Source organism: Lepus europaeus, chromosome 21 (genome assembly GCF_033115175.1).
Source record: "Lepus europaeus isolate LE1 chromosome 21, mLepTim1.pri, whole genome shotgun sequence".
Taxonomy (NCBI): domain Eukaryota; kingdom Metazoa; phylum Chordata; class Mammalia; order Lagomorpha; family Leporidae; genus Lepus; species Lepus europaeus.
This window is the reverse complement of record NC_084847.1, coordinates 51,538,538-51,563,630: the sequence shown is the minus strand read 5'-3', so window position 1 is coordinate 51,563,630 and position 25,093 is coordinate 51,538,538. Positions and strand designations below refer to the sequence as shown.

Sequence of the window (25,093 nt, the reverse complement as noted above, 5' to 3'; positions counted from 1 at the left end):
GAAGAGCGCGCACTGTCGCTCTCGCTCTCGTTCTGCCTTTTAAATAAATAAACTTGTGAAAAGTGGATAAGACCCCTTCTTGGGTTCCTGCTAATGAACTGTGGGAGGCAATAGGGTGTTGGGCCTGTACCCCAGGTGTTGGGCCTGCACCCCAGGGTGTTGGGGCTGCACCCCAGGGTGTTGGGGCTGTACCCCAGGGTGTTGGGATTGTACCCCAGGGTGTTGCGCCTGTACCCCAGGGTGTTGGCCTGCACCCCAGGGTGTTGGGCCTGCACCCCAGGGTGTTGGGCCTGCACTCCAGGGTGTTGGGCCTGCACCCCCGGGTGTTGGGTTCAAGACCTGGCTCTGCTCTCCTTTTCGGCTTTCGGGAGGCAGAAGCTGATGGGTCAAGTCCTTGGGTCCCGGTCAGCTGTGTAGAAGGCGTGGCTAGAGTCCTGGGCTCATGGCTTCGGCCTGGCCCAGCCCTGGCTGTGGTGGGCAGATGGAACTGCCTCTATCTATGTCTCACAAATAATTTTTATTTTTTACTTATTATTTTTAAAAATGTTTGTTTATTTGAAAGAGTTACAGAGAGAGAGGTCTTCCATCCGCTGGTTCACTCCCCAATTGGCTGCAACAGCTGGAGCTGGGCCGGTCTAAAGCCAGGAGCCAGGAGCTTCTTCTGGGTCTCTCACACGGGTGCAGGGGCCCAAGGCCTTGGGCCACCTTCCACTGCCTTCCCAGGCCACAGCAGAGAGCTAGACTAGAAGAGGAGCAGCTGGGACTTGAACCAGCATCCATATGGGATGCTGGCGCTTCAGGCCGGGGCTTTAACCCACTGCACCACCACACTGGCTCCTTTCAAATAACTTTGAATGTGTGCATCTTAATGGAGATTATACCTCGATACAAGAGAAATATATGCACATACCACTTATTAAAATGAACCTAAGTACGTGAACGCACCCCAGTGCTGGTCATGTGTCAGCGTTAACGTGAACCCAGGTCTGTGACATCTGGGGGAACCCCCCCCCATCAGCGGGGCCCCTCCCCAGAGATAGGACAGGGAGGGGCGTGAGCAGTGTGGCTTCTCACACTTTAGTGTTTACTCTCATGTGGTCTAAAGTTTGCCCATAACATGATGCTTGTTAATCTTTTTTTTCCCCAAGATTTATTTATTTGAAAGGCAGAGAGAGAGAGAGGTCTTCCATCCACTGGTTCACTCCCCAAACGGCCACAACAGCAGGGCCGGGCCAGGCAAAGCCAGGAGCCAGGAGCTCTTCCCGGTCTCCCACGTGGGTGCAGGGGCCCAAGCACTTGGCCCATCTTCCACTGCTTTCCCAGGTGTATCAGCAGGGAGCGGGATGGGAAGCGGAGCAGCCGGGACTCGAACCAGCGCTCCTATGGGACGCCGGTGTCTCCAGCAGCATCAGCTGTGTCGTAACACGGACTTTTTTTTTTTTTTTTTTTTTTTGACAGGCAGAGTGGATAGTGAGAGAGAGAGACAGAGAGAAAGGTCTTCCTTTTTGCCGTTGGTTCACCCTCCAGTGGCCGCTGCGGCCGGCGCATCGTGCTGATCCGAAGCCAGGAGCCAGGTGCTTCTCCTGGTCTCCCATGCGGGTGCAGGGCCCAAGGACTTGGGCCATCCTCCACTGCACTCCCAGGCCATAGCAGAGAGCTGGCCTGGAAGAGGGGCAACCGGGACAGAATCCGGCGCCCCGACCGGGACTAGAACCCAGTGTGCCAGCGCCGCAAGGCAGAGGATTAGCCTGTTAAGCCACGGTGGCGCCGCCAAACACGGACTTCTACTCTTGCTCTATTTAAAGAGAAAGCGCAGTATACGGTTGTCGAGCGGGGGGCTGGCTGCAGGACCTGCTGTGGGTAGCGACATCCAAGGATGTCCTTGTCCCTCCCATCCAAGGGCGCAGGATTGGCACGGAAGCTGCACACAGCCCCGGGGACTTTACGGCCTATATGGCTGCTCCTGACACCTACCGCGATGACGAGGCTGGCCCAGAACAGCCGGCACGCGTTCCGTGCGGACACAATGCTTCCTCCAAACGTCTTTCACCCTTGCTTGGTGGCACCCACGGATGCCCGGCCTGCACGTGCGATTTCTAACCTCGGGTATTTAAGACAGCGCAATGCGGATTCCAGTCCCTGCTGCTCCGGTTCGCGACCCAGCGGACGGAAGGCCTCTCTCTCTTCTGTCTCTCTCTCTCTCTCTCCCCCATGAGTGACCTCACTAGGACACTGAGCTGAGCAAAGCCTCCGTCAGCAGGGGATGGGCCCCCCGCCTCGGCGGGCTGAGCTCAGCGACTCCTCGTGGGCTGGGGGTGTGGGGAGCCTGGGGATGCCCCGTGGGCCAGATCCCTCACTTTTATCATACCCAGTGCCCCACTCCCTAAGCCCCGAGCCCCACGCCCCGAGCCCGCCGCCAACGTGTTCTCATTGCCTTAGACTTCAGAAGGAAAAGCGTGCACTCTTAGGCCGCCAGTGTTTTCATATACGATATTAATTATTCATCTTTCACCAGTGCAGCAGAAAATGTAAGTCTTCATTTATTTTTCCCCCTGTGGGACCTAAATCCCACGGAAGGAGGACGCTGGGGTGGCGGGGACGGGCGTGTGGCTCCGATGGGAGGTCGCCGCTCGGGACACCCACATCCCACATCCAGCTCCCTGCTGATGTGCACCTGGGAGGCAGCAGAACACGGCCCCGGTGCCTGGGCCCCTGCTGCCTGCAGGGGAGCCTGGGTGGAGCGCCTGGCTCCTGGCTTCCGCCTGGCACAGCTCCAGCCATTGTGGCCATTTGGGGAGTGAACCAGCAGATGGAAGATTCTCTCTCTCTCTCTCTCTCTCTCTCTCTCTCTCTCCCCCTGCCCCCCGCCCCCAACTCTCCTTCCCTGTCTGTCACTCAACCTTTCAAATAACCAATCTTAACCTGCTGAGCGCAGTACCGGCCCCCAGGCCTGGGACAGCCGAGGGCCTCCCCGAGCTATCCCCACAGGGACGCCTCTGAGAGCCCCCTGTCCGGAGCCGCCGCAGCCCTCTGTGCCAGGGAGGCCTGCAGACCTGCAGGGCGGCAAGCGGCCCTGGCCGTGGGGTGGGGTGGGGGGGCAGGCAGAGACACAGCCCCACCTCTCAGCCCGCCCCCGCCCCACTCAGTCTCCATGTCCCTGAGGACCAGAGGAGCTCCTGCCAACAGGAAGCCCCCACAGGGCCCAGGGACGGGGTGGGGGCAGCTCCGAGGCGGGAGGGCAGGGAGGGCAGAGGGACCCCAGCCCCAGAAGGGTCCAGAGATGGCGGCGAGGCTGAGCTGCCAGAGCAGCAGCCGCCATGCTGGGGTCTCGGGGGCCACCTTGCGGTGCTCTGGGACTGGGCTGTGCCCCCTCCCCACCCCCGGCCATGGCTGTGCAGCCACAGCTCCCAGGCGAATGGAGGAGGAGCTGGAAGAGAGGGACAAGGCTGTGTGAGCCCCCAGACCCCAGCCAGCAGGTCCAGGGCCGAGGCCAGCACCTTGGTCGCCTCCTGTTTCCAGAGGTCTTCATTCAACAGACTTTTTTACTATAAAGATTTATTTATGTATTTGAGAGGCAGAGAGAGAGAGAGAGGTCTTCCATCTGCTGGTTCACTCCCCAGATGGTCACAATGGCCGGAGCTGGGCCAATCTGAAGCCAGGAGCCAGGAGCTTCTTCCAGGTCTCCCACGCAGGTGCAGGGGCCCAAGCACTTGGGGCCGTCTTGCGCTGCATTAACAGGGAGCTGGATTGGAAGTGGAACAGCCGGGATTTGAACCGGTGCCCATATGGGTTTAGCCTACTACACCACAGCGCTGACCCCTAGTGTTTTAAACTTTATTTCCCTCTGGTTTGAGAGACAGAGAGCGAGATCAATCTTCCATCCTCTGGTTCACTCTCCCAATGATGCAACAGCCAGGGCTGGTCTGAGCCAAAGCCAGGAGCCAGGAGTTCCATCCGGGCCTCCCAGGTGGGTGGCAGGGACCCAAGCACTTGGGCCGTCACCTGCCGCCTCCCGGGGTGCACATCAGCAGGGAGCTGGGACACACCAGGCCCTCTCAGGTGGCCTGCAGGCCTCAAAGCACCCCGCACCCCGTGCACCAGCCCCTCTGCTTGGCGGGTGGGGTGGAGGTGGGGACAACAGGGACCCCAGAGACGCAGTGGCAAATGCTGGGGCGGGGTAGGTGAGGTGGGGGCAAAGCTGGAGCATGCCCTGAGGAGGCGTTGGTGTGTCGGGGGCTGGGTGAGGGAAGGAGCCCCCGCGAGGGGACAGCCTGGCCGTGCCCAGGCTCAGAGGTGGAGAGGGAAGCCTAGGACCCCGGGCAGCCCCCCCACCCCACAGGAGGGCAGCGCAGGCCGGGTGCGCATGTGCAGCTGTTCCAGCTGCACCCATGGGTGTCCAAGATGTTTATTTGTCACAGCCCCCAAAGGCTGGCGAGGCCGAGGCCGTGGCCGGAGCGCTGGCTCCGTGACACGGCAGAGGGCGCCCCACGGAGGTGCAGCCGGCTGCCAGCCGGGGTCGCTCTCCCTCTTCTTACACAGCCACTAGCGCCCCATCCTGCGGTCCCCCCTCCCATGACCTCCTTTGACCCTAATCCCCTCCCAAAACTCCCACCTCCATTGCACCAATGTAGGAATTCGGGGGGGTTACACTTCCAGCGCGGGGACACACACCACTCCGATCAGCCGGGGACGCGGGGGTGGGCAGCCACGTGCCCCGTGGGGAGGTCTCCTTGCTGTGCCAACCCCAGGGCGGTGGAAAGGGGGGCCTTTGTCCAGGCCCTGCAGCCCAATCCGGCCCTGGCCAGGCTGAAGTGCCCAGGGCGAGGTGAGGGGCGTGGCAAAGGGCTGTGTGCCCCTCCAACCAGGGCCTGACACTCCCCCCTCCCCGGGGCCCAGCCTTGCCCACCCCCACCCCCAGAGGTGGCCTGGGGTGGTGAGAGGAGGCCCCACGCCTTTCCTGCCATGCCAGCCAGCCGCTGGCCACAGGAGGACACGGCGTGCGGTGGCTGAAGGTCACACCACCACATCTGCCAGGCCCTGCTGGGATTCGGCTCTCCCGCCCCGAGAGGCCGCAGGGGCCCAGAGCCAGGCTCCGAGGCTGGCCACAGGGCTCAGAGTGGCCCAGGGGCACCCTGGGGACCACCTGCTCTGGAGCGGCCCCCAGGCCGGGGCTGGGCAGAGGGGACCCAGGAGGCGGATGGATGCTTTTCTTGGGAGAAGCCGGCGTCCAGCCTCCGGGATGGGGGGGCAGCCTGAGGCCGGCCGCTGAGCCCCCGCTCCTGCCTGGGCCCCCTGGGCAGGGCAGGGCCAGGAGGGGCGGCCAGCGGGGGCCTCTTTCCTGCTCCCTTGCTCGGCAGCCCGGGTTATTTTTTTTCCCCTGCCGCTGCTGAACTTCCCCTCGAGTTGGATAAATAAGCGGCGGGGTCCAACGTCAACGAAACAGGAGCTCGCCCGGCTGCACAAAAGCGACTTTGAGCGCGCTCGGCGCCTCCCGCCCGCCCGGGGCAGCCTGGCTCCCGCGAGCCCGCACGGGGCCGCCCTGCGCCCGGCCCACGCCCCTTCCCAGCGGCTCCCCCGGCCGGCGTGTGACCCCCGCCTGCCGGGCCCTGCACCCTGCACCCTGCACCCCCTCCCTGCCAGGGCTCCCTGTCTACCTGGCTCCCACCTGGCTTCCCTCTCTGGTTGCAGTCATCAGCTGGCACTGCAGGGGGCGCTGTTCTGGCTGGGCTGCCAGCTGCCCTTGTCCATCCCGTGTCCCCCAGCGCCCAGCCCAGCCTGCGCCCCGCCCTGAGCGAGTGCTCACTCCGTGTCTGCCGTGAAAAGTTCACATTAACACTGCGCTGAGATAAAAACAAAAGCAAACCAACCCGGGGTGGCGGCAGCTCGTGCCGGCCCGACCCCAGGGATGGGGTACACTTTTTGACACCCGTGCCCGCGAGGTGTCTGAGGACCCGGTGGACTGGGCAGTTTTTCTAGAGTGTCACCAACGCCCCTCTGTGAGGCCGTACGAAAAGTCACAGGCCCACCGACCCAGTCATCGAGTTCCCCAACTCCATGCCCCAGAAATAAGAGCGCGAGCCCACTGAGCCACCGGCAAACGTTTTCTGTAAACTGGATGGAGCTCCTGGCTCCTGGCTTCAGCCTGGCCCAGCCCCGGCCATTGCGGCCATCTGGGGAGTGAACCAGCAGATGGAAGACCTCTCTCTCTCTCTCTCTCCCTCCCTCTCTCTAACTCTGCCTTTCAAATAAATAAATACTTTAAAAAAAAAAAAAGAGTCCTATCTCTTCTGTGCGGACACGGAAAGAAGTTCATGATGAAATTTTTTCTGATATTTTATTATGAAGATTAAACATTACGGAGGAGAGAGGGACAGAATTTACAGTGGGCACTCAGTGCCCGCCACCTGGGTTCCACCGCCAGCATTTCACCTTCACCTTTTTAAAGTTGCTGTATTACTTCTTTTTATTTATTTGTTTATTTATTTGAAAGAGAGAGAGAAGGAGAGGCAGAGAGAGAGAGAGAGGTCCTCCATCCACTGGCTCACTCTCCAGTTGGCCACAATGACTGGGGCTGCACCAACCCGAAGCCAGGAGCTTCTTCCAGGTCTCCCACGCGGGTGCAGGAGCCCAAGGACCTGGACCATCTTCCACTGCTTTCCCAGGCCATAGCAGAGAGCTGGATCGGAAGTGGAGCAGCTGGGATTTGAACCGGCGCCACTTTGGGATGCTGACACTGCAGGTACCGGCTTCATCTGCTATGCCACAGCGCCGGGCCCTTGCTTTTACTTTTCTCACGCCCCATGCAAGGTGTACTGTATATGGTATCAGCTCTCCGGGGAAAACGAAAGTCCCAAACTGGCGCTTGACCCCCCAGACTGCCTGTCCCAGGGCCTGCGCTGCCAGGGGCGGGGGGTGATGGTTGCTCTGCTTCACCGCCCGCTTCCAGTGTGGAGTAACTGGCGACAGCAGTCAGTGCCCTTAAGAGGAGTCGTTGAAACTCTTCCTTAGTAACGAACACAGTCCAGTCCGCCCCTTGACACCCCATAAAGGGAAACTGAGTCAGAACCAGAGCTCAAGCTGCAGCCCCACCCCAGTCTTGCCCAGCCCTGCCTCTGTGCACCAGGATTGTGTGCACACACAGGTATAACCAGGCACCTGCACGTGTGTGCACCCACACACAGTCACATGGGCAGCTCTGTCCCCAAGTCCGACCAACACCCCTTCCCCAACCTCGGGCCCCCCACGTGCCTTCGGTTTCTTCCAGAAGGACCTTTGGCCCCCTTCTCAACCCCACATTCTTGGCACCCAACCCAGCACACGTTTATGGGAGCCAGGTCAGGTGCCCAGAGGGGTGAGGGGTGCGGAGGAGGCACAGCCTGGTCCTTACCTCCGGAAACCGCACCCCGCAGCCCCCAGCTCACAGGGAGCCAGACACAGGTGCAGCGGCCCGGCTGGGGATGGGAGCCTGAGTCTGGGGTGTCCTGGGGGAGGCAACATCAGAGCTGAGCTGGGGGGAGGTAGGGGAAGGGTGATGGGGGAGGGAAGGGCTTGTCCCCAGGGGGCTGGCATGTGTCCCGGCGGCACTGAGTGCTGGCTGTAGTCTAGGCGGTGATATTCAGAGGAGCCTGCAGAGGGCCAGGGCCAGGGTGGGAGGGCTGGGAAGGCTGGGCCTTCCCACACGTGCAGGGCACCTGGGTCCATCCAAGACCCCCAGGGAGGGAGGCACCCCCCAGGGAGGCTCCCCCCCACCCCGCCGCCCCAGGGAGGAGACTCCATTCCCAGGGCCAGCGTCTCAGGGGCCCCGTCTGCCCAGGGAGCAGGGCCGGGCTGGGCATTGAGGTCCTCATAGTCTCCCTTTCAGTGAGCGCCTTGGGCATTGTTCCCCTTTGTAAAGAGGGGATCCAGTGACAATGCCGGGTGGGTGGGCAGGCGGCCCCAGAACCCATCTGCACGGGGGCAGGGCCGGTCCACCCCCCACCTCTGGCTTCCCAGGAGCGGCTGTTGCCATGGCGACTGGCCTGGCATCCCACGGCCCCAGGGACGCCCTCCCCGCCCTGCTCTCCACCATAGGGGGCGTGGCATGTGATCTCACACACACACACACACACACACACCCGAACTCCCACAGCCCCTGGCTGGGGGCGAGGCGGCTGGGCGGAGCCACACTGCCATTCAGGCACCTGGATGCCTCTTCGGGCTAGAGCCAAAGAAACAAATATTTGTACGGGCAGGCGCAAGGCGGGCTCAGAGTGTGCGGGGACCCCGGCCCCCAGAGCAGAGCCTCTGGCCCTGTCCAGGGAGATCGGGGTGAGAGGGAACCAGAGGCTTGGAGGCTGGACCCTGCTTGTCTCTGGGGCATGGTGGGGGGTGGGGGGCCCTGCCTGGGCTCCCGCTGCCACTGCCAACACAGTGGGGAGTGCCTGACATTTGGGAAGCTCCGGGTGGTCAAAGCTGGGTCCTTTCTCCAGAGGAGCCACACTCCTGCCCTTGACCTCCCTTGAGAGGGGGGGCCAGGTGTGTGCTGGGGACAGCATTTCCCTGTCCTTGTCCCTTCCCGGATGCCAGCACAGCTCCAAGAGCACTAACTTAGGAACGTGTGGGAGATGGCAGTCCCGCGTTCTCCCCCTCACCACCACCACCGTCTCCTCACAGGCTCCGGCTCACCGGGCCAGCGGGGCGGGTGCCGTTCCTCTGGGGGTGGCGACGGGCAGGGGAGACTCTAAATGCCCAGCCCGCCCCTTGTGAGCTATGTAGTCCTGGACTAACACTCCAACTTCTCCGAGCCTCGGTTTCTCACCTATAAAATGGGTACCAGATTCCCTCTAAGACTATGACAGGTGGCTAAGCACTCTCTTGGAATCCAAGCCGGAGCTGAAGGGGTGGGCACAGCTGGGAGGGCGGGAATACCAGCGTCTGGGGGGTCCCGGAGCAAGGCCCCTTGGTGGCCTACCCGTGCCACTTGGGTTGTCCCTGTAGCGCTACCTGGGAACCACGGCAGCTCTGAGGGGCGCCCTCGGGAGAGGCGCTGGGGTGACAACAAGGATCTTGGGAGAGCCATGTGGGGTCTGGAGCCAGACAATCCCAAAGAGAAAACACTCAGTAGCTGTGGCCAGCCCTCTCGGAGCCTCAGGTTACACACCTGGAAATGGGGACAGTGACTACGGGACGACGGGGGGGGGGGGGGGGCGTCGCGGGCCCAAAGCAGGTGCACAGTTGTGTGACCGCCTGTCTGCTGTACACAAGAGGAAACTGAGGCTCGCAGACAGGAGCCCGAGGTCAGGTGCAATCGGTGAAGTGGCGGAGGCTAGCTCGGGCTGTCACTGCGCCCAAGGCGGAAAGTGGACACCTTAGAAGTGGCTTCCCCCCTGCTCCCCTGGGGTAGAGGAAGAGGCGGCGCGGACGGGCGTGTGGGCAGCGGGGGAGCCTCCCGCAGACCGGCCCTGCCGCAGGGACAAGCTGGGCAGCCGAGGGGCAACGCGTGGGGAGCAGGCAGACGGCGCCTCCCAGGCACCCTGGCCTCCCGCCGGGCTGCGAGATGCTGTGCCTTTAAAGTCCGGCGGGGGGCGTGCTCGGCGGCCAGGAGGCCCCGCCCCTGGGCGTGGCCCCGCCGCGAGCCCCGCCCCGGGGTTTGTAGCCGCGGCCGCGGGGAGACGGCGCCCGCTCTGGCTCGGCGGCGGCTGGAGCGGCGGCGGCTCGGCGGGCTCGGCCCCTCTTGCGCCTCGGGCGGCTGTCCGCGCGCTGCCCGCGGCTCCCGGCGGCGCCCGGACACACGTGGGTGGTGGCGGCGGGGGCGGCTCGGCGATGGCCCGCGCACCGCGACGTGGCGGGCAGGCACGGGGGCGCGGGACGGCGCGGCCCGAGTGAGCCGGGGCTGCCCGGGATGGCCGCGTCGCCGCTCCGCGGGGCGCTGCTGCTGTGGCAGCTGCTGGCGGCGGGCGGCGCGGCGCTGGAGATCGGCCGCTTCGACCCGGAGCGCGGGCGCGGGCCGGCGCCGTGCCAGGCGGTGGCGATCCCCATGTGCCGCGGCATCGGCTACAACCTGACCCGCATGCCCAACCTGCTGGGCCACACGTCGCAAGGCGAGGCGGCCGCCGAGCTGGCCGAGTTCGCGCCGCTCGTGCAGTACGGCTGCCACGGGCACCTGCGCTTCTTCCTGTGCTCGCTGTACGCGCCCATGTGCACCGACCAGGTCTCGACGCCCATCCCCGCCTGCCGGCCCATGTGCGAGCAGGCCCGCCTGCGCTGCGCGCCCATCATGGAGCAGTTCAACTTCGGCTGGCCCGACTCGCTCGACTGCGCGCGGCTGCCCACGCGCAACGACCCGCACGCGCTGTGCATGGAGGCGCCCGAGAACGCCACGGCCGGCCCCGCCGAGCCGCACAAGGGCCTGGGCATGCTGCCCGTGGCGCCGCGGCCGGCCAGGCCCCCCGGCGAGGCGGGCGCGGGCGGCGGCGCCGGCGCCTGCGCCAACCCCGAGAAGTTCCAGTACGTGGAGAGGAGCCGCTCGTGCGCGCCGCGCTGCGGGCCGGGCGTCGAGGTGTTCTGGTCGCGGCGCGACAAGGACTTCGCGCTCGTCTGGATGGCCGTGTGGTCGGCGCTCTGCTTCTGCTCCACCGCCTTCACCGTGCTCACCTTCCTGCTGGAGCCGCACCGCTTCCAGTACCCGGAGCGCCCCATCATCTTCCTCTCCATGTGCTACAACGTCTACTCACTGGCCTTCCTCATCCGCGCCGTGGCGGGCGCGCAGAGCGTGGCCTGCGACCAGGAGGCGGGCGCGCTCTACGTGATCCAGGAGGGCTTGGAGAGCACGGGCTGCACCCTGGTCTTCCTGCTGCTCTACTACTTCGGCATGGCCAGCTCGCTCTGGTGGGTGGTCCTCACGCTCACCTGGTTCCTGGCGGCCGGCAAGAAGTGGGGCCACGAAGCCATCGAGGCGCACGGCAGCTACTTCCACCTGGCCGCCTGGGGCCTGCCGGCGCTCAAGACCATCGTCATCCTGACGCTGCGCAAGGTGGCCGGGGATGAGCTGACCGGGCTCTGCTACGTGGCCAGCATGGACGCCGCGGCGCTCACGGGCTTCGTGCTGGTGCCCCTCTCCTGCTACCTGGTGCTGGGCACCAGCTTCCTCCTGACCGGCTTCGTGGCCCTGTTCCACATCCGGAAGATCATGAAGACAGGCGGCACCAACACGGAGAAGCTGGAGAAGCTCATGGTCAAGATCGGGGTCTTCTCCATCCTCTACACGGTGCCGGCCACCTGCGTCATCGTGTGCTACGTCTACGAGCGCCTCAACATGGACTACTGGCGCCTGCGTGCCACGGAGCAGCCGTGCGCCGCCGCCGCCCTGCCCGGCGGCCGCAGGGACTGCTCCCTGCCCGGGGGCTCGGTGCCCACCGTGGCCGTCTTCATGCTCAAGATCTTCATGTCGCTGGTGGTGGGCATCACCAGCGGGGTCTGGGTGTGGAGCTCCAAGACTCTGCAGACTTGGCAGAGCCTGTGCCACCGGAAGTTGGCAGCTGGCCGGGCCCGGGCCAAGGCCTGCCGGGCGCCCGGGGGCTACGGCCGTGGCACCCACTGCCACTACAAGGCCCCCACCGTGGTCCTGCACATGACCAAGACGGACCCTTGTCTGGAGAACCCCACCCACCTCTAGGGGCTCATGGCCTGGCTCAGGCGGCCCAGCTGTCAGGGTCAGGCCAGTGAGTGTGCAGGGCCTGAGGACCCAGCGAGGCGCCCGTCCGCGTGCGTCCCCCCCTCCCTTGATGCAGGGGGCGGGTCTGGCTGAGGCCCCACAGGGTCCCGGGAGAGGGGGCGCACTCCAGGCAGGAGGGGGCGGGGAAGCGGGCAGGACGCAGCAGGAGTTTATTTAATGATGTAATTTATTGTTGCGTTTCTCTGGAAGCTGTGACTGGAATAAACCCCCGTGTGGCACCGCTGAGTCCTCTCTGGGCCGGGAAGGGGGACGGTCGCAGGGCGAGGGCCCCCGCAGGGGCTCCCTTGCGGGCAGCGCTGGCAGAGGGCAGGTGCTGGGCTCGCCACCAACCCGGAGGGAGGGGTCCGGGCAGAGCTGCTGTGCCCTGTGTCACTGTGTCCCAACTGCAGGGGGCGCTGTTCCTTCCTCTCCCCTTTGCCTGTCACCGAGCCCTGTGCTTTTCAAGGGAACCCAGGATGCCGGCTGGGGCGCCCCAGGTCGCTGGTGGGTCCCCCCTAACCTCCCACCATCTCTGAGTGCACACGGGGCCACACTGGGGACGTGGGCTCAGTGGGAGTTAGCCCCCCGGCTCCTGGCGCTGTGGGAAGACTGGGGAAGCCGATGGCAGTGGGGACAGTGGGGCAGGCGGGGAGCCCCACAGAGGCCCCCTGCCCGTGTGTGTGCAGGAGACCTGGGTGCTGGGGCAGCTCAGGGTTGCTGTGTGGGTGTGGCCATCCCAGAGACCCCTGTCACTTTGGGATCAGAGCCCACCATCTTGGGGGGGGCGTGACTCCAGCCAGGTGCAGGTTTTCCTTACAATCCCTGGGTGCCTACGCCACACGGCCAGCACTGACAGCACCAGGCAGACCCTCCCCCTCCCCACCCAGGGCCCAGCCAAGGGGCGGCCCCAGGGAGGGGGGAGCTCAATTAGCCCACTCCTCTCCCTGCCTCCAGGGTTTCCCAGGCCACACTCTCCACCCTGCACCAACCCAAGTGGAGTTGGGAAGTCAGCATCCGCAGGGCTGTCAGTGGCCAGGGGATGGCCTGGGGCTTGGTAACAAGCCCGGGGCTGGTGCTCAGGGCAGCAGGGTCCCGGGAGGCTCAGCTCTGAGGCTGGGCTGGTTCACGCTGGCCGGGACTTGGAGGGCAGGGCCATGGCCGCCGAGGCTTTGGAAAAGTCCCGGACCCAGTGGGAAATGGACCCTGGCCCAGGTCCTGCCTCCGGGCCTCTCCCCACGTGCAGGGAGGGCTCAGCCCGCTCAGATCACACGGCGGTCGGACGCTCCAGGCTCGGAAAAGCCAGTGCGTCCTAGGAGCTTCCGGTAGCTCCTGTGTGTGGGCGGCCTAGGGAGGTTGTGTCCAGAGAAGCTTGGGCAAGGCGGGCAGGGAGACGACCACCCTCCCCCAGCTCCACCCGCCCTCTGCTCCAGAGGGAACCTTCCAGAGCCAAAGGCACCTCGGCAACTGTGCTGCCACGTGCCCGGATGCACAGAGCCTGCCCCGTGGATCTGAGTGAGCTGGTCCACACTATGGGCAGGCAACCAGAGGCCAAACCCTGCAGGGAGTAGCTGGACTCAGGGAGCTTTAAGGTCCAGGGCAGGGGGGAGGAGAGGGAGGAACCCAAGCAGGACCCTCTTCCTGCCTGGTGTGTGGTGCCCTGCAGGTAGGGAGAGGCACAGGCTCTGAGCTTAGCTGCCTATTTGGAATCCAGACACCCGACAGCCACAGCTGTGTGAGACCACGCCCCCTCCCAACACAGGAGGTCTCAGGAGAGCCCCAGACAAAGTTCTCACATCCTGTGTGTGCCCGGACCTGTGGGACACACCCAGAGGTAGCTCAACTTTCTCCCCCAGGGCTCCCAGGCCAGAGCGGAATCCAAGCAGTGCCTGGGCCCCTGCTCACCAGGGTGGAACCTGCACCCAAGGCTGAGGGCTCCCCGCTGCTGCTGGCTCTGGCGGACACAGGATGCGAGTGAGATCTGGGTATCTGTAGCCCCTAGGCTGGGTGCTGCCCACAACCGTTGTGACTTCGTGAGGCTGGCCTGTGGCACAGGGGTCCATGCCAAGGCCGCGGGGATTCACTGCTTTTCATTCTGTGTTGAGATTCTCCTTAAAAATCTTTTTAAAATGTCAAACTTTCCCTCAAAATTAAAGGACCACCCAAGGGGGCCGGCACTGTGGCACAGCAGGTAAAGCCACTGCCTGCAGCACCGGCATCCCACATGGGTGCTGCTGGGTGTCCTGGCTGGACCAATCCAGCGGCCTGCTATGGCCTGGGAAAGCAGTGGAAGGTGGCCCACGTGCTGGGGCCCCTGCACCCGCGTGGGAGACCTGGAGAAAGCTCCTGATTGGCCCAGCTCGGGTCTTTCTGGCCATTTGGGGAGTGAACCTGCAGTTGGGAGCTCTGTCTCTCTCCCCTAAATAAATAGATCTTTTCAAGGACCACACAGATTCCCAAAGTGAAGCCTGACCAGACGTGTTCTTGTAACCTTGTTTCCAGTGAGTTGGGGGGGGGGGCGCTGAGAAAAGACCAGGAGAGGCTTGGGGGTCACCATTCCGTCGCCCAGGACGTCGGGAATAAGCCTGGAGGCCGAGGCCCTGCAGTCAGGGACAAGGCCGGGCGGTGGGGAGGCCCCGGCTCCCAGCCCCGAGCACGCAAAGGAAGGTCTGGCACCATGGTTCTTCTTTATAAACACAAGTACATAATGTTTATTTGAAATTCCAATTTATTACAAGTTCACCCTTGAACGGGGCCCTTCCTCCTTAAAGACGACTTAAAAAAACAACCACCGGCTCCGATGTCACTTAGGTGGGAACGTAGGATTCTCACTACCAACAAGGACAGACTGGACCTGGGACAGAGGCGGGGAGGGCGCAGCGGCCAGGGTCACGGAACTGGACATCGGGGCTAGCTCCAGGCCTGCGGGAGGAGGGACGGTGAACGCGCGCGCGCCGGCCCCGGGGTCCTCGGCGGGAGCCGGTCTGCAGCCGGGCGTCACCGCCCAGAGGCCCTCTCCCCAGTCCTCCAAGCATGGTCCCCTTCCCAGGCCGCTTCTCCTTTAACTTAAATAGGGACAGGAGCGCCGAGGGGCTCCAACCTCCCGGATTCAAAGCTGATAGAAAAGAAAATGAAACCCTGTTCTGTACTTTTATCAAAATCTGTCATAAAAGGGAAAGAAGACTACAAAGCCTGGCCTGCGCGCGCCGTGAGCGCTCGATGGCTGCGGGGAGGGGGCCCTCCCACGCCCGGGCCCTGACCACGGGCGCGCAGGCTCCCAAGGAGCCACAAGCTGAAGGCTGAGCGGCTGGGCAGCGGCAGCCACCTGCTGGGCGGGCCCAGCCCAGCCTCTGCGGCAGGGAGTAGAGCAAACACCATCCTAGAAATCGTACTGTACATGTGCCAAAGCAAGGTGACAAGTATGTTACAGGATGTTCTTTATACAACGTCACTGCTGAAACAAGCAACTTTTAATAACTAGAAAAGTCAATTTAAAAAACGTCAACAATTCCATTCCTCCTGCTTGTCTTCTGCTCCCCCAAGAGCTTGTCTGGTGTGGGCGGGCCGGCCCAGCACCCGCGGCCAGGCCTCACAGTAAGGGCTACATGCATGATTAGAAGCAGGACGCCAGTCTCGCGTGAAGTGCCTTCATTGTTTTTTTTTTTTTTTTTTTTAAATTTTTGTTGGGGGGGGGTGATGGCACTGGGGAGAGGTATTCAGGAATGGCTCGGGACGTGACCTTTGCCCCCGCAATGCTGGTGAACACAGATCCTGCGTGCATGGCACTCACCGACGCTGCCGCGGGGGGAGGGGCGTCCGGGCTGAAGGCAGTGAGGCTGCACAGCCACAGCGTGCGGTCAGCCCACGCCCGCCGACCTGCTGTGGTCGCCAGAGTGGGAGGGGCCCTAGGGAATGGAAGGGATAGGGACCGGGTTCCCAGGACAAGCTGTGCCCTCGGCCTCTCTGGAAACTCAGAAAGGAGGCGCCTCTGGGCAGAGAGCCCCGCCCAGGCCAGGAGAGCGCGGCCACCTCTCCTGGGTGCCCCCAACCCTCTCCTCCCGTTCCTGTTCCCTTGCTGTCTCCGGCTACCCACCCCCCAACTCAGCTCCCTCACCGGGGCCCGCCTCTCTACTTCCTCTGTCTTCGTCCCCGGGACTGGCCCGCGGGCTCGGGCTCACTGTCCGCTCCGTCCTCGGCGGGCCGATCGGGAACCTTCTTGCGCTTCCTGCGGACGTAGGGGTGGCCGGGCAGGTGCTTGCGCAGCAGGGCCACCAGGCACTGTTCCGTCTTCGCCATGCAGCTGAGCACGTGGCTGCCGCGGCAGTTGTAGAGCTCGGCGTTGCTGAACACCTGCTTCATGTCGCCCAGGAACTCCTGCACCGAGCGGTAGTCCCCGCACGAGCACTTGTTCTGCATCGTCTGGAAGTCCATGGGGTGGCTGATGACGTCATAGTAGTCCTCGGCCTCATCCCGCGTCACGGGCTCCCTGGGGGGAGAACCCGCAGGAAGCCCGCGTGACTCAGCCAGTCCGGGACCCCCGCGAGCCACGCCCTCCCAGGGCCCAGGGGTGGGGCTCACCTGAAGGGCCAGCTGAAGCGGTACTTCACCACCTTGTGCAGGATCTCCTCGCACTTCTGCAGCTCCAGGCTCTGCCTCCGGGAGCCCCGCTTCGTCTGAAGCACCTGGCATGGGGAGAAAGGACCGTGAGTGTGGGGGAGGGGGGAGGGGGGAGAGGAGGAGGAGGGGAGGGGGAGGAGGGGCAGCACAGGGCAAGACTCGGGCATCTGCAGAGGGAGACAAGGACGGAGGTCAGGTGTTTCCGGGCGCGCAGGCGCCGGCATCGCCCCACAGCGGGCCAGGCCACGCCCCAGCAGCCCCGTGTCCCCTCCCCGGGCGGCTGCTGAGCCGAGAGCAGCCCTGTCGGAGAGCAGAAGGACCTGGGGTCAAGGTGATGCCGCGGGGGCACCATCAAGCCACTGCACCGAGCCCAGAGGTGTGTGGGGCTGGGGCGTCTCCAGGGTCTAAGCAAAGCGAGAGCTGTGGCTGCCCCAGCTCTGCCAGCGCAGGCCAGGCAAGCGAGGGGCCCCTTCCAGGTAGGCACAGGAGCCGGAGTTCACCGGGGCAGGGCTGGGCAAACAAAGGATCTGCCGGCGCCCTCTGGCCTCCCCAGTGGCTTGCTTTGTGCCCCAAGCGCAGTGGAATCTGTCGAAACAGGCACATTTTCAAGAGCTGCTTTTTATTCCTTACAGTGCAAGCGAGACCTGAAACAAAAGTGCTAAGACACGGCGGGCTGGGGGCAGGCAGGCCCCGCCCCTGCCACGACAACTGTGGGCAGAGCCGCGCCAGCCAGCGAGGCCCCGGCATTGCCCACATTCCCGCAGGAGCCCCGGCCCCTGCGCCCAATGCGGACACATGGGAACTATTTTAAAAACCTTAACAAGCTGCAGGCTGCCTGCTCCCTGAGGCCACGACGCAGGCCACAGCAGGGGGAGGCCGGACATAGCAGCCTGGAGGGTCTGGGGCCTCTGTCTGCTTGCGGCTGCCGGTGCCGCCCAAGCTGGGGGGAGGGGGGGAGCTCCCACCTGTTGCTTGACAAATTCCTAGTGCTGGGGTGGGGTGGGGTGGGGAGGACGGACAGAAAGTCACCCTCACCAGCTCATCCACCTCAGCGTCGTCCCCAGGGGGCGCCTTGGGCCGCGCCCGCCGGGTGGGCTTCTTCCCCGGGCGGCGGCCTGGCCTGGCTGCAGGGGTGATGACGCTCTGCTTGCCCCGGATGGTCTTGCGTGGCCTCACTGCAATGAGAAGAGAGGATCAGCGCGGAAGAGCCGCGCATGGAGGGCGCAGCCACGGCACTGCAGGAAGGGGTGCGGAGGTCTCCAGGGGATAGGGTGCCCCTGCTCCTCCTGCGACGGGGAACGGACGCTGGCACCTCGCTGGCACCAGCTCCTCCAGGACCTCCGTCCTTGGGGCGGCGCGGTCACTCCAGGAATGAGGCCTCGAAGGCGTTAGCTGACAGGGCAGCTACAGGACGTCCTCGGGCCAAAGCTCGGCCTCACGTCCGCAGGCCCCGAGCCATCCTGCACTGTGGCCGCCTCTGCACCCATCCTGGGTTAGCCTCATTTCTGCATTTCTGAATACCACGGGCAATGGCCAGGGCACTTCCACCACAGCCTCGTCCAGGGTCCCCACAGAGACCTGCGGCTCAGCTCTGCGGCAGGCACACCACAGCGTGCCCGCAGGCAATGGCCAGGGCACTTCCACCACAGCCTCGTCCAGGGTCCCCACAGAGACCTGCAGCTCAGGTCTGCGGCAGGCACACCACAGCGTGCCCGCAGGCAGCAACGCCCCAGCACCGGCCCGAGGCTGCTCCATCAAGTCCAGCGACTCTCCTCACTAAGAGCCTGGGTCACTCGTGGGGAGTGGGGAGACGACCTCTGGACAGACGGGGCACAGAGCTTCCATGAACAAGGCGGCCACAGGCTTCTCAGACCCCTCTGGGCAAACGGAGGTCCTAGACACCCAGGTGGGAGCAATCCCTTGGAAAGGGAGTAACAAGTCCTAGGCAATCATCAATGTGAAAACAGGGGCTGGCAATGTGGCACAGTGGCTTAAGCCACCACTTGCAGCGCCAGCATCCCGTATGAGCACTGGTTCAATTCCTGGCTGCTTCTCTTCCGATCCAGCTCCCTGCTGGGAGACGGCCTAACTGCTTGGGCCCCTGCACCCACGTGGGAGACCTGGAAGAAGCTCCTGGCTCCTGTCTGGCCCAGCTCTGGCTGTTGCAGCCATTTGGGGAATGAACCAGCAGATCGAAGACTCTCTCTGTAATTGTACCTTTCACATAAAATAAACAATTCTTTAAAAAAAAAAAAAAAGCGTGAAAACAGAGAAGACATTCAGAATCTGTTCGCAGACAAATGTGCACCGAGCCGTGAGCCCAGGCCAAGCGAGGCCGGCCTCGTCGGGACACCAGGCGAAGGCACTACGTCTGCCTCCCAGGGGGACTCCCTTCGACAATCTGCCCCAGTGAACAAACAGAAGGAGCTCCTGCAAACACAGAGACCCAGCGTCGCAGGCTACACCACGGGGGACGGCAGCAAACTGCCAGCCCGTCGCCTGACTGCGACCAGAGTGGGCCAGCCGACCCGAGAGCAGCTCTGCCCTCTTCAGGAGCTCTCGAATCTGGAAGGGCAGGCAAGACGCCCCCTGGGCTGGAGGCAGGGCACAGCACTTGGGGAAGCAGGTTGGGCCGCCCGGCCAACATCAGCATGAGCGTCAGTTCAAGTCCCGGCTGCTCCACTTGCAGCCCAGCTCCCTGCTAGTGCGCCTGCCACCCACACGGCAGACGTGCACCACGTTCCTGGACGCCAGCTTTGGCCCGGCCCAGCCCCAGGCACTGCGGGAATCTGGGGGTGAGCCAGTGGAAGGAAGCCTTCTCTGTCGCTCTGCCTTTCAAATAAATCTTTTTTTTTTGACAGGCAGAGTGGACAATGAGAGAGTGAGAGAGAGAGAGAAGAGAGAGAGAGAGGGAGAGGTCTTCCTTTGCCGTTGGTTCACCCTCCAATGGCCGCTGCGGCCGGCGCACTGCACTGATCTGAAGCCAGGAGCCAGGTGCCTCTCCTGGTCTCCCATACGGGTGCAGGGCCCAAGGACTTGGGCCATCCTCCACTGTACTCCCGGGCCACAGAAGAGGAGCGACCGGGACAGAATCCGACGCCCTGACCGGGATTAGAACCCGGGGTGCCGGCACCGCAGGCGGAGGATTAGCCTAGTGAGCCAAGGCACCAGCATAAATAAATCTTAAGAAAAAAAAAAAAAGACAATGCTTCGGACAACCTCAATCCGTAAGGAAGTGCCTGGGTCCAAGTCCCAGTCCTGTACCGAGTCTAGCTTGCTGTTAGTGTGCGCAGGGCACAGCGCAGCCGGGACCCCTCCAGCCGTAACACGAGCACACAGCCAGCAAGGCGGCAGCACCCGGCCTCTCCACGGCAGCTGGGCAGACCGTGAGAGAGCGCAGACAAACCCAACACTTACATCGCAAACCAGCCACCTCATAGTCTTCCTCCTCCTCGTCATCGTCCTCTTCCTCCTCCTCCGAATCGCTCTCGGCGTCTCCACTGTCTTCAGAGGCCGACTCTTCGGTATAATTCCTGCGAGGAGGAACCACACGGCGGTCCTGAGAAGAGGAGGGCCAGCGACCCCCAGGACCCCCAGCTTCTCAGAGACCAGACTGACAGCTCTGCTCCGGGCAGGGAACCCCAAAATCCAGGCCAGGCCAGCGCTCTACTCGAAGAATAACCAAGTGTCAACAGCTGTCTCCTCTAGCAGGCCCCAAATGGCTTGGTGACAGAAATCAAGACCACAATACAACGCTCCCCTCCCCCACAAAACAATGCCTTTGCCTCACACAAGGAGCCAGATAATGTAACACTGCAGGTAGTGGAAGCTGCCGGCGTTGGGGGGGGGGGGGTGGACTGCAGAGCCCCAGCAGCCAGGCAGGTGCGCCTCTGGCCCGACTCCACCTTGCTGGCCCGGTTCCATGACCAGCAGCTTGCAGATGACCCTAAGATCAAAGCGCGGTAATCCCAGCTCAGAACAGCCGCTCCCAGCCCCGCGTCTCAGAGCAGCTGGAAGGCAGGGAGAAGCCGCTGAGGACACCGCGAAGGTGGGGTCAGATCAAACAGCTCTGCCCTGAGAGAGCACGCCAGGGTCCACACTGCAGGGGGCTGCCCTTTGATGGCCTCACGTTTCAGTGTGAACTCAGCAAACATCAGCACTTGGCCTCACTGATACTCAGTGAAGAACAAAGTGGCGGGGTCGGCGCTCTGGCGTGGCTGCAGCACCGGCATCCCATATGGCTGCCAGTTCCAGTCCCAGTCCCGGCTGCTCCACTTCCTGTCCAGCTCTCTGCTAGTAGCCTGGGAAAGCGACGGAGATGGCCAAGTGCTTGGGCCCCTGCTTCCCCGGTGGGGCGCCCAGAGGAAGCTCCTGGCTCCTGGTTCCTGCCTGGCCCAGCCCTGGCTGTTGTGGCCATCTGGGGAGTGAACCAGCAGACAGAAGACCTCTCTCTCTTCCTCTCTGTAACTCTACCTTTCAACTAAATAAAAACAATCTCCCCAGCGACAGCAGGGGTTTAGCTGGGCGCGGGGCAGGCTACGCGGAGATCGTTCCCAACACGGAGGAGAGCACAGGAGGCAAAGCTGAATGATGAATGAATGTCCAGAACACACACAGACGTGATGGCAACCGGGGCTCAGCAAACCCTGGGCCAGTGTTAAGAGTCTCCAAGTGTAGGCCAGGGACGGGGGAGTGGGGGTTCCGCAGGGGAAAGGGCCGCCGCCGACCACAGTGGACAGGACGCTGCTTAGCCTGCCTGAATCCTCTGCCAAAGCACAGCGGTTCAAGTCCTGGCACTATTTCCTTTTTTAAAGATTCATCTATTTATTTGAAAGTCAGAGTTACACAGAGAGAGGAGATGCAAAGAGAGAGAGAGGTCTTCCACCCGCTGGTTCACTCCCCAGTTGGCCGCAGTGGCCAGAGCTGCACTGATCTGAAGCTAGGAGCTTCCTCCGGGTTTCCCACGTGGGTGCAGGGGCCCAAGGACTTGGGCCATCTTCTACTGCTTTCCCAGGCCATAGCAGAGAGCTGGATTGGAAGTGGAGCAGCCGGGACTTGAACCGGCGCCCATATGGGATGCCGGCACTGCAGGTATCCACTACGCCACAGCGCTGGCCCCTGGCTCCACTTCCAATTCCAGCTTCCTGCTGAAGCACACCCCGGGAAGCAGTGGCGATGGCTCCAAGTATCTGGAGACCTGTCTGACTGAGACTGAGTTCCAGGCTCCTGGTTTTAGCTTGGCCCCGTCCCGGCTGCTGTGGGCGCTTGGAGAATGAAGCAGTGATGGAAAAGTCTGTCTCTTTCTGCCTTTCAAACAAATAACTTTTTTTTTTTTTTTTGACAGGCAGAGTGGACAGTGAGAGAGAGAGACAGAGAGAAAGGTCTTCCCTTTACCGTTGGTTCACCCTCCAATGGCCGCTGCGGCCGGCGGTACCACGCTGATCCGATGGCAGGAGCCAGGTGCTTCTCCCGGTCTCCCATGCGGGTGCAGGGCCCAAGCACTTGGGCCATCCTCCACTGCACTCCCTGGCCACAGCAGAGAGCTGGCCTGGAAGAGGGGCAACTGGGACAGAATCCGGCGCCCCGACTGGGACTAGAACTCGGTGTGCCGGCACCGCAGGCGGAGGATTAGCCTAGTGAGCCGCGGCGCCGGCCACAAATAACATTTTTAAGAAATTGGGCTAGGAGCCAGTGTTGTAGAAAGCAGATAAAGCTGCCACCTGACATCCCACATGGACACTGGTTTGTGTCTCAGCTGCTCCATTTCTGATCCAGCTTCCTGCTATGGCCTGGGAAAAGCAGCAGAAGATGGCCCAAGTACCTGGGCCCTGGCCACCCACGTGGGAGGCCTGGAAGAAGTTCCTGGCTTCTGGCTTTAGCCTGGCCATTGTGGCCTTTTGTGGAATGAACCAGCACACAGACAATCTCTCCCTCTCCCTGTTACTCTTTTATAATAAATATTAAAAAAGAGCGAGCGAGCGAGCAGTCAGGCTAGTGAGTTTAGAACGGGCAATGGAAAGCTGAGCCTGCCCGCTGACACATGGAGAGCGGCGGGCAGCAGGCTGATTCTACGGTTCCTGGACACTGGACTAGCCACACCTGGCCAATCAGTGGCTATGTAAAGCCAGGGAGAAATTCACATCCAAGCTGGCATCAAAGTTCAATCCTGACGGGGAGGCAGACAGTGCGCGTGGGGAAGAGGGCGCCACGTGCTGACTGGAGACCTAATTGTGAAGAAGTGAGACGTGGGCAACATGGAAGCAGAAGGCAGAGCACTTCGCCAAGTTCGTGGAAAATGTGTCTTATGAAAAATGCAGAATGACATTTTTTGCATCAAAATAGTCTCAACCTTTAATCCCCTTCTTCCACAAGCTCTCGTGCAGTGCTCTTTCTGGAGATGGTCTGGCCGAGACAGAGAACAGGGCAGGCGGGGAACACCTGACACCCCAACATCAAGCTAGAGGCAGACCAGAGCCCTCTGGGCCCCTCCCGAGACGATCAGGTCTGTACCAAAAACCCCACTCAAAGCTCCCCTGAACGATCCGGTGTGAGCCACCGCAGCTCTACGGTGACAGCTCTTTGTTCATTTCTTTTGAGAACAAAGACTCCTCACCTGCCGCGGGAGTTGCGCCGGGCAGTGGCTGGCTGGCAGGCCGGGCACTGCCACTCGCCATCTGGCACTTCGTAGAGGGCCGGCCGCAGACAGAACAGGTGGAAGGCTTTATTACACTCGTCACAGAGGATCAGCTTGTCGTCCTCACCTGTGGAGAGAGAGGCTTGCAGAGCACCGCGGGCAGCCTGGCCACAACCACGGAGCTGTAAGGCAGAGCGCTCGCCCCGCCCACACCGCCACAGGGCATCACACGCTCGAGAACAGGGGCACCCTGACACTCCAGGCAGTCATTTGCTGAAAAGAAACGTAGCATAAACTAGGACAGGTAACTGAGGGCCCAGGTCTCCTAACGCACATCGTCAGATTGCGCAGGGCCAGGCTGGGCCAGCTAACGCTGACTGAGGGGTGCCAGGAATGCCCCTTAGTCTGCTCTTCTCTGAGACCCCCACACGCCCCCACTTCCCATGAAAATAAACCAATCAACTGAGCACGGCCATCTCCCCGCTCCCACCTCCCTTCTCTATCAGCTTGATCCTGAATGACTGCACGGACTTTCCTATCCTTGGAAATTAAACTTTAACCTACGGCACACAATAACCCCAGTCCCCGAGGACACAATCACTCGGCTTTTAGCAATGCAGTTCTCTTTGCACACAGGGACAGCGGGAAGATCTTGGCCTTGCCCTGCAGAGGCCCCATCTGAGCATCCTCACCACACAGACTGCCCCCTGCTGGCCGTACCCGCTCTGACCTCACAGATACTAAAATTCTGAGATAACCGAAGGACTCGGTTTTAGATTCACTAAACTGCTCCCTGATGGCATCAACTGTGCCTGTGTCACTGAGAGCAAAGGGCCTGATGGGACTCACTGTGGGACCTCAGACCCTCAGAAGGCGAGGTCTGCCCCAGCACACTCGGGGGAAAGAGCATCGGGAGCGAAGATCCCACCCCAGGACGCCCAGATTGGAACGCCGTCTGGACATACCCTTCTTTCGGCAGACTTTGCAGCGCGCGTTCTCTGCGGACATATCCCACTTGATGCACGCGTCCAGCATCCCGAGCAGAACGTGCATCCTGGAGAAAGTCTGAGCCTCACGGATTGCCGTCTTCCATTTTTCCAGTGCAGACGCAACCTAAACAGAGATCAAGTCAGGCCAGCATTATGACGACGACGTCCAAACCAGGCACACGGGAAGACACTAGGGTACCTGCCTCCAAGCACTTCCCGGTTTCACTCAGGGATCCTGGAAGAAATGGCGGCTCCAAAGCGTGGGGGAACCGTGCCAAGCGTCACAGAAGGGAGAGGACAGTCCTCCACCTGGAGACCGAGCGTCACTCAGAAGTCGGAGCTCCTAGGTGTGGTAAAGGCTGGCGTGCAGCCTGTCCAGCTGCGGTTCCAGGCGCTGTGCCCGCACTCACACGGAGCACACTTCTAGACTACGGGGCCAAGATGCTAAGTCACGTCTGCAGCACTCCTCGTTCACGGGCGAGTCCCAAGTCCAGGACCAGCCTGCCTTCACTCTGGACACTGGCCTCAGCCCGGCATCAAAAATGCCGATGAACTAACAGGCAGCCTGAGCACGCACAGTAGGGACACGGGAGAAGTGGACTTAGCAGTTCCGTAATAGACACCCTCTTCCCTATACATGCTCTAAGGAAAACAGAAATGCCATTTAGCCTGATTCATTTATAGCGTTTTGTTAATCAAAAGGTGATTTTTAAAAAACATTTCAACGGGGCCGGCGCTGTGGCACAGCAGGTTAAAGCCCTGGCCTGAAGCGCCGGCATCCATTATGGGTGCCGCTTCGAGACCTGGCTGCTCCACTTCTGATCCAGCTCCCCGCTATGGCCTGGGAAAGCAGTAGAAGATGGCCCAAGTCCTGGGGCTCCTGCACCCACTTGGGGGACCTGGAAGAAGCTCCCAGCTCCTGGCTTCAGATTGGCGCAGCTCCAGCCATTGCGGCCAATTGGGGAGTGAACCACCGGATGGAAGACCTCTTTCTCTCTCTCTCTCCTCTCTCTGTGTAACTCTTCCAAATAAAAATAAATAAATCTTAAAAAAAGAAAAAGTTTTCAAGTGTTTGCGACCTAAAAGGTAAGCAAATGCCAGCGTAGGGGCGTCGCTCTCCCAGTGGGGAAAGGTGCCAGAGATGGGCATGGCCAGGCTCAGGCG

General features: G+C 62.2%; 3 protein-coding genes across 3 annotated transcripts in view; 1 reads left to right on the top strand and 2 right to left on the bottom strand.

Moving 5' to 3' along the window:
• LOC133750528 (tyrosine-protein kinase BAZ1B-like) overlaps positions 1-8,008 on the bottom strand; it is a 42,442-nt gene extending 34,434 nt beyond the window's left edge. The window contains exon 1 of the mRNA XM_062180103.1: positions 7,979-8,008. Within this exon, the coding sequence (XP_062036087.1) occupies positions 7,979-8,008 (30 nt within the window). The remainder of the gene's footprint in view (positions 1-7,978) is intronic.
• Positions 8,009-9,880: 1,872 nt separating this feature from the next.
• LOC133750722 (frizzled-9) lies at positions 9,881-11,911 on the top strand. Its single transcript, XM_062180375.1, has one exon. The coding sequence runs from the start codon at positions 9,881-9,883 to the stop codon at positions 11,651-11,653; it is 1,773 nt and encodes a 590-aa protein (XP_062036359.1). The 3' UTR covers positions 11,654-11,911.
• A 3,429-nt stretch (positions 11,912-15,340) lies between these two features.
• The window catches only part of BAZ1B (bromodomain adjacent to zinc finger domain 1B), a 72,372-nt gene continuing 62,619 nt past the window's right edge, over positions 15,341-25,093 (bottom strand). Inside the window, exons 14-19 of the mRNA XM_062180734.1 lie at positions 23,906-24,053; positions 22,920-23,067; positions 19,724-19,839; positions 17,342-17,481; positions 16,268-16,371; positions 15,341-16,175 (exon numbers count right to left, since the gene is read on the bottom strand). Of these exons, the coding sequence (XP_062036718.1) occupies positions 15,818-16,175; positions 16,268-16,371; positions 17,342-17,481; positions 19,724-19,839; positions 22,920-23,067; positions 23,906-24,053 (1,014 nt within the window). The 3' untranslated portion in view covers positions 15,341-15,817. The remainder of the gene's footprint in view (positions 16,176-16,267; positions 16,372-17,341; positions 17,482-19,723; positions 19,840-22,919; positions 23,068-23,905; positions 24,054-25,093) is intronic.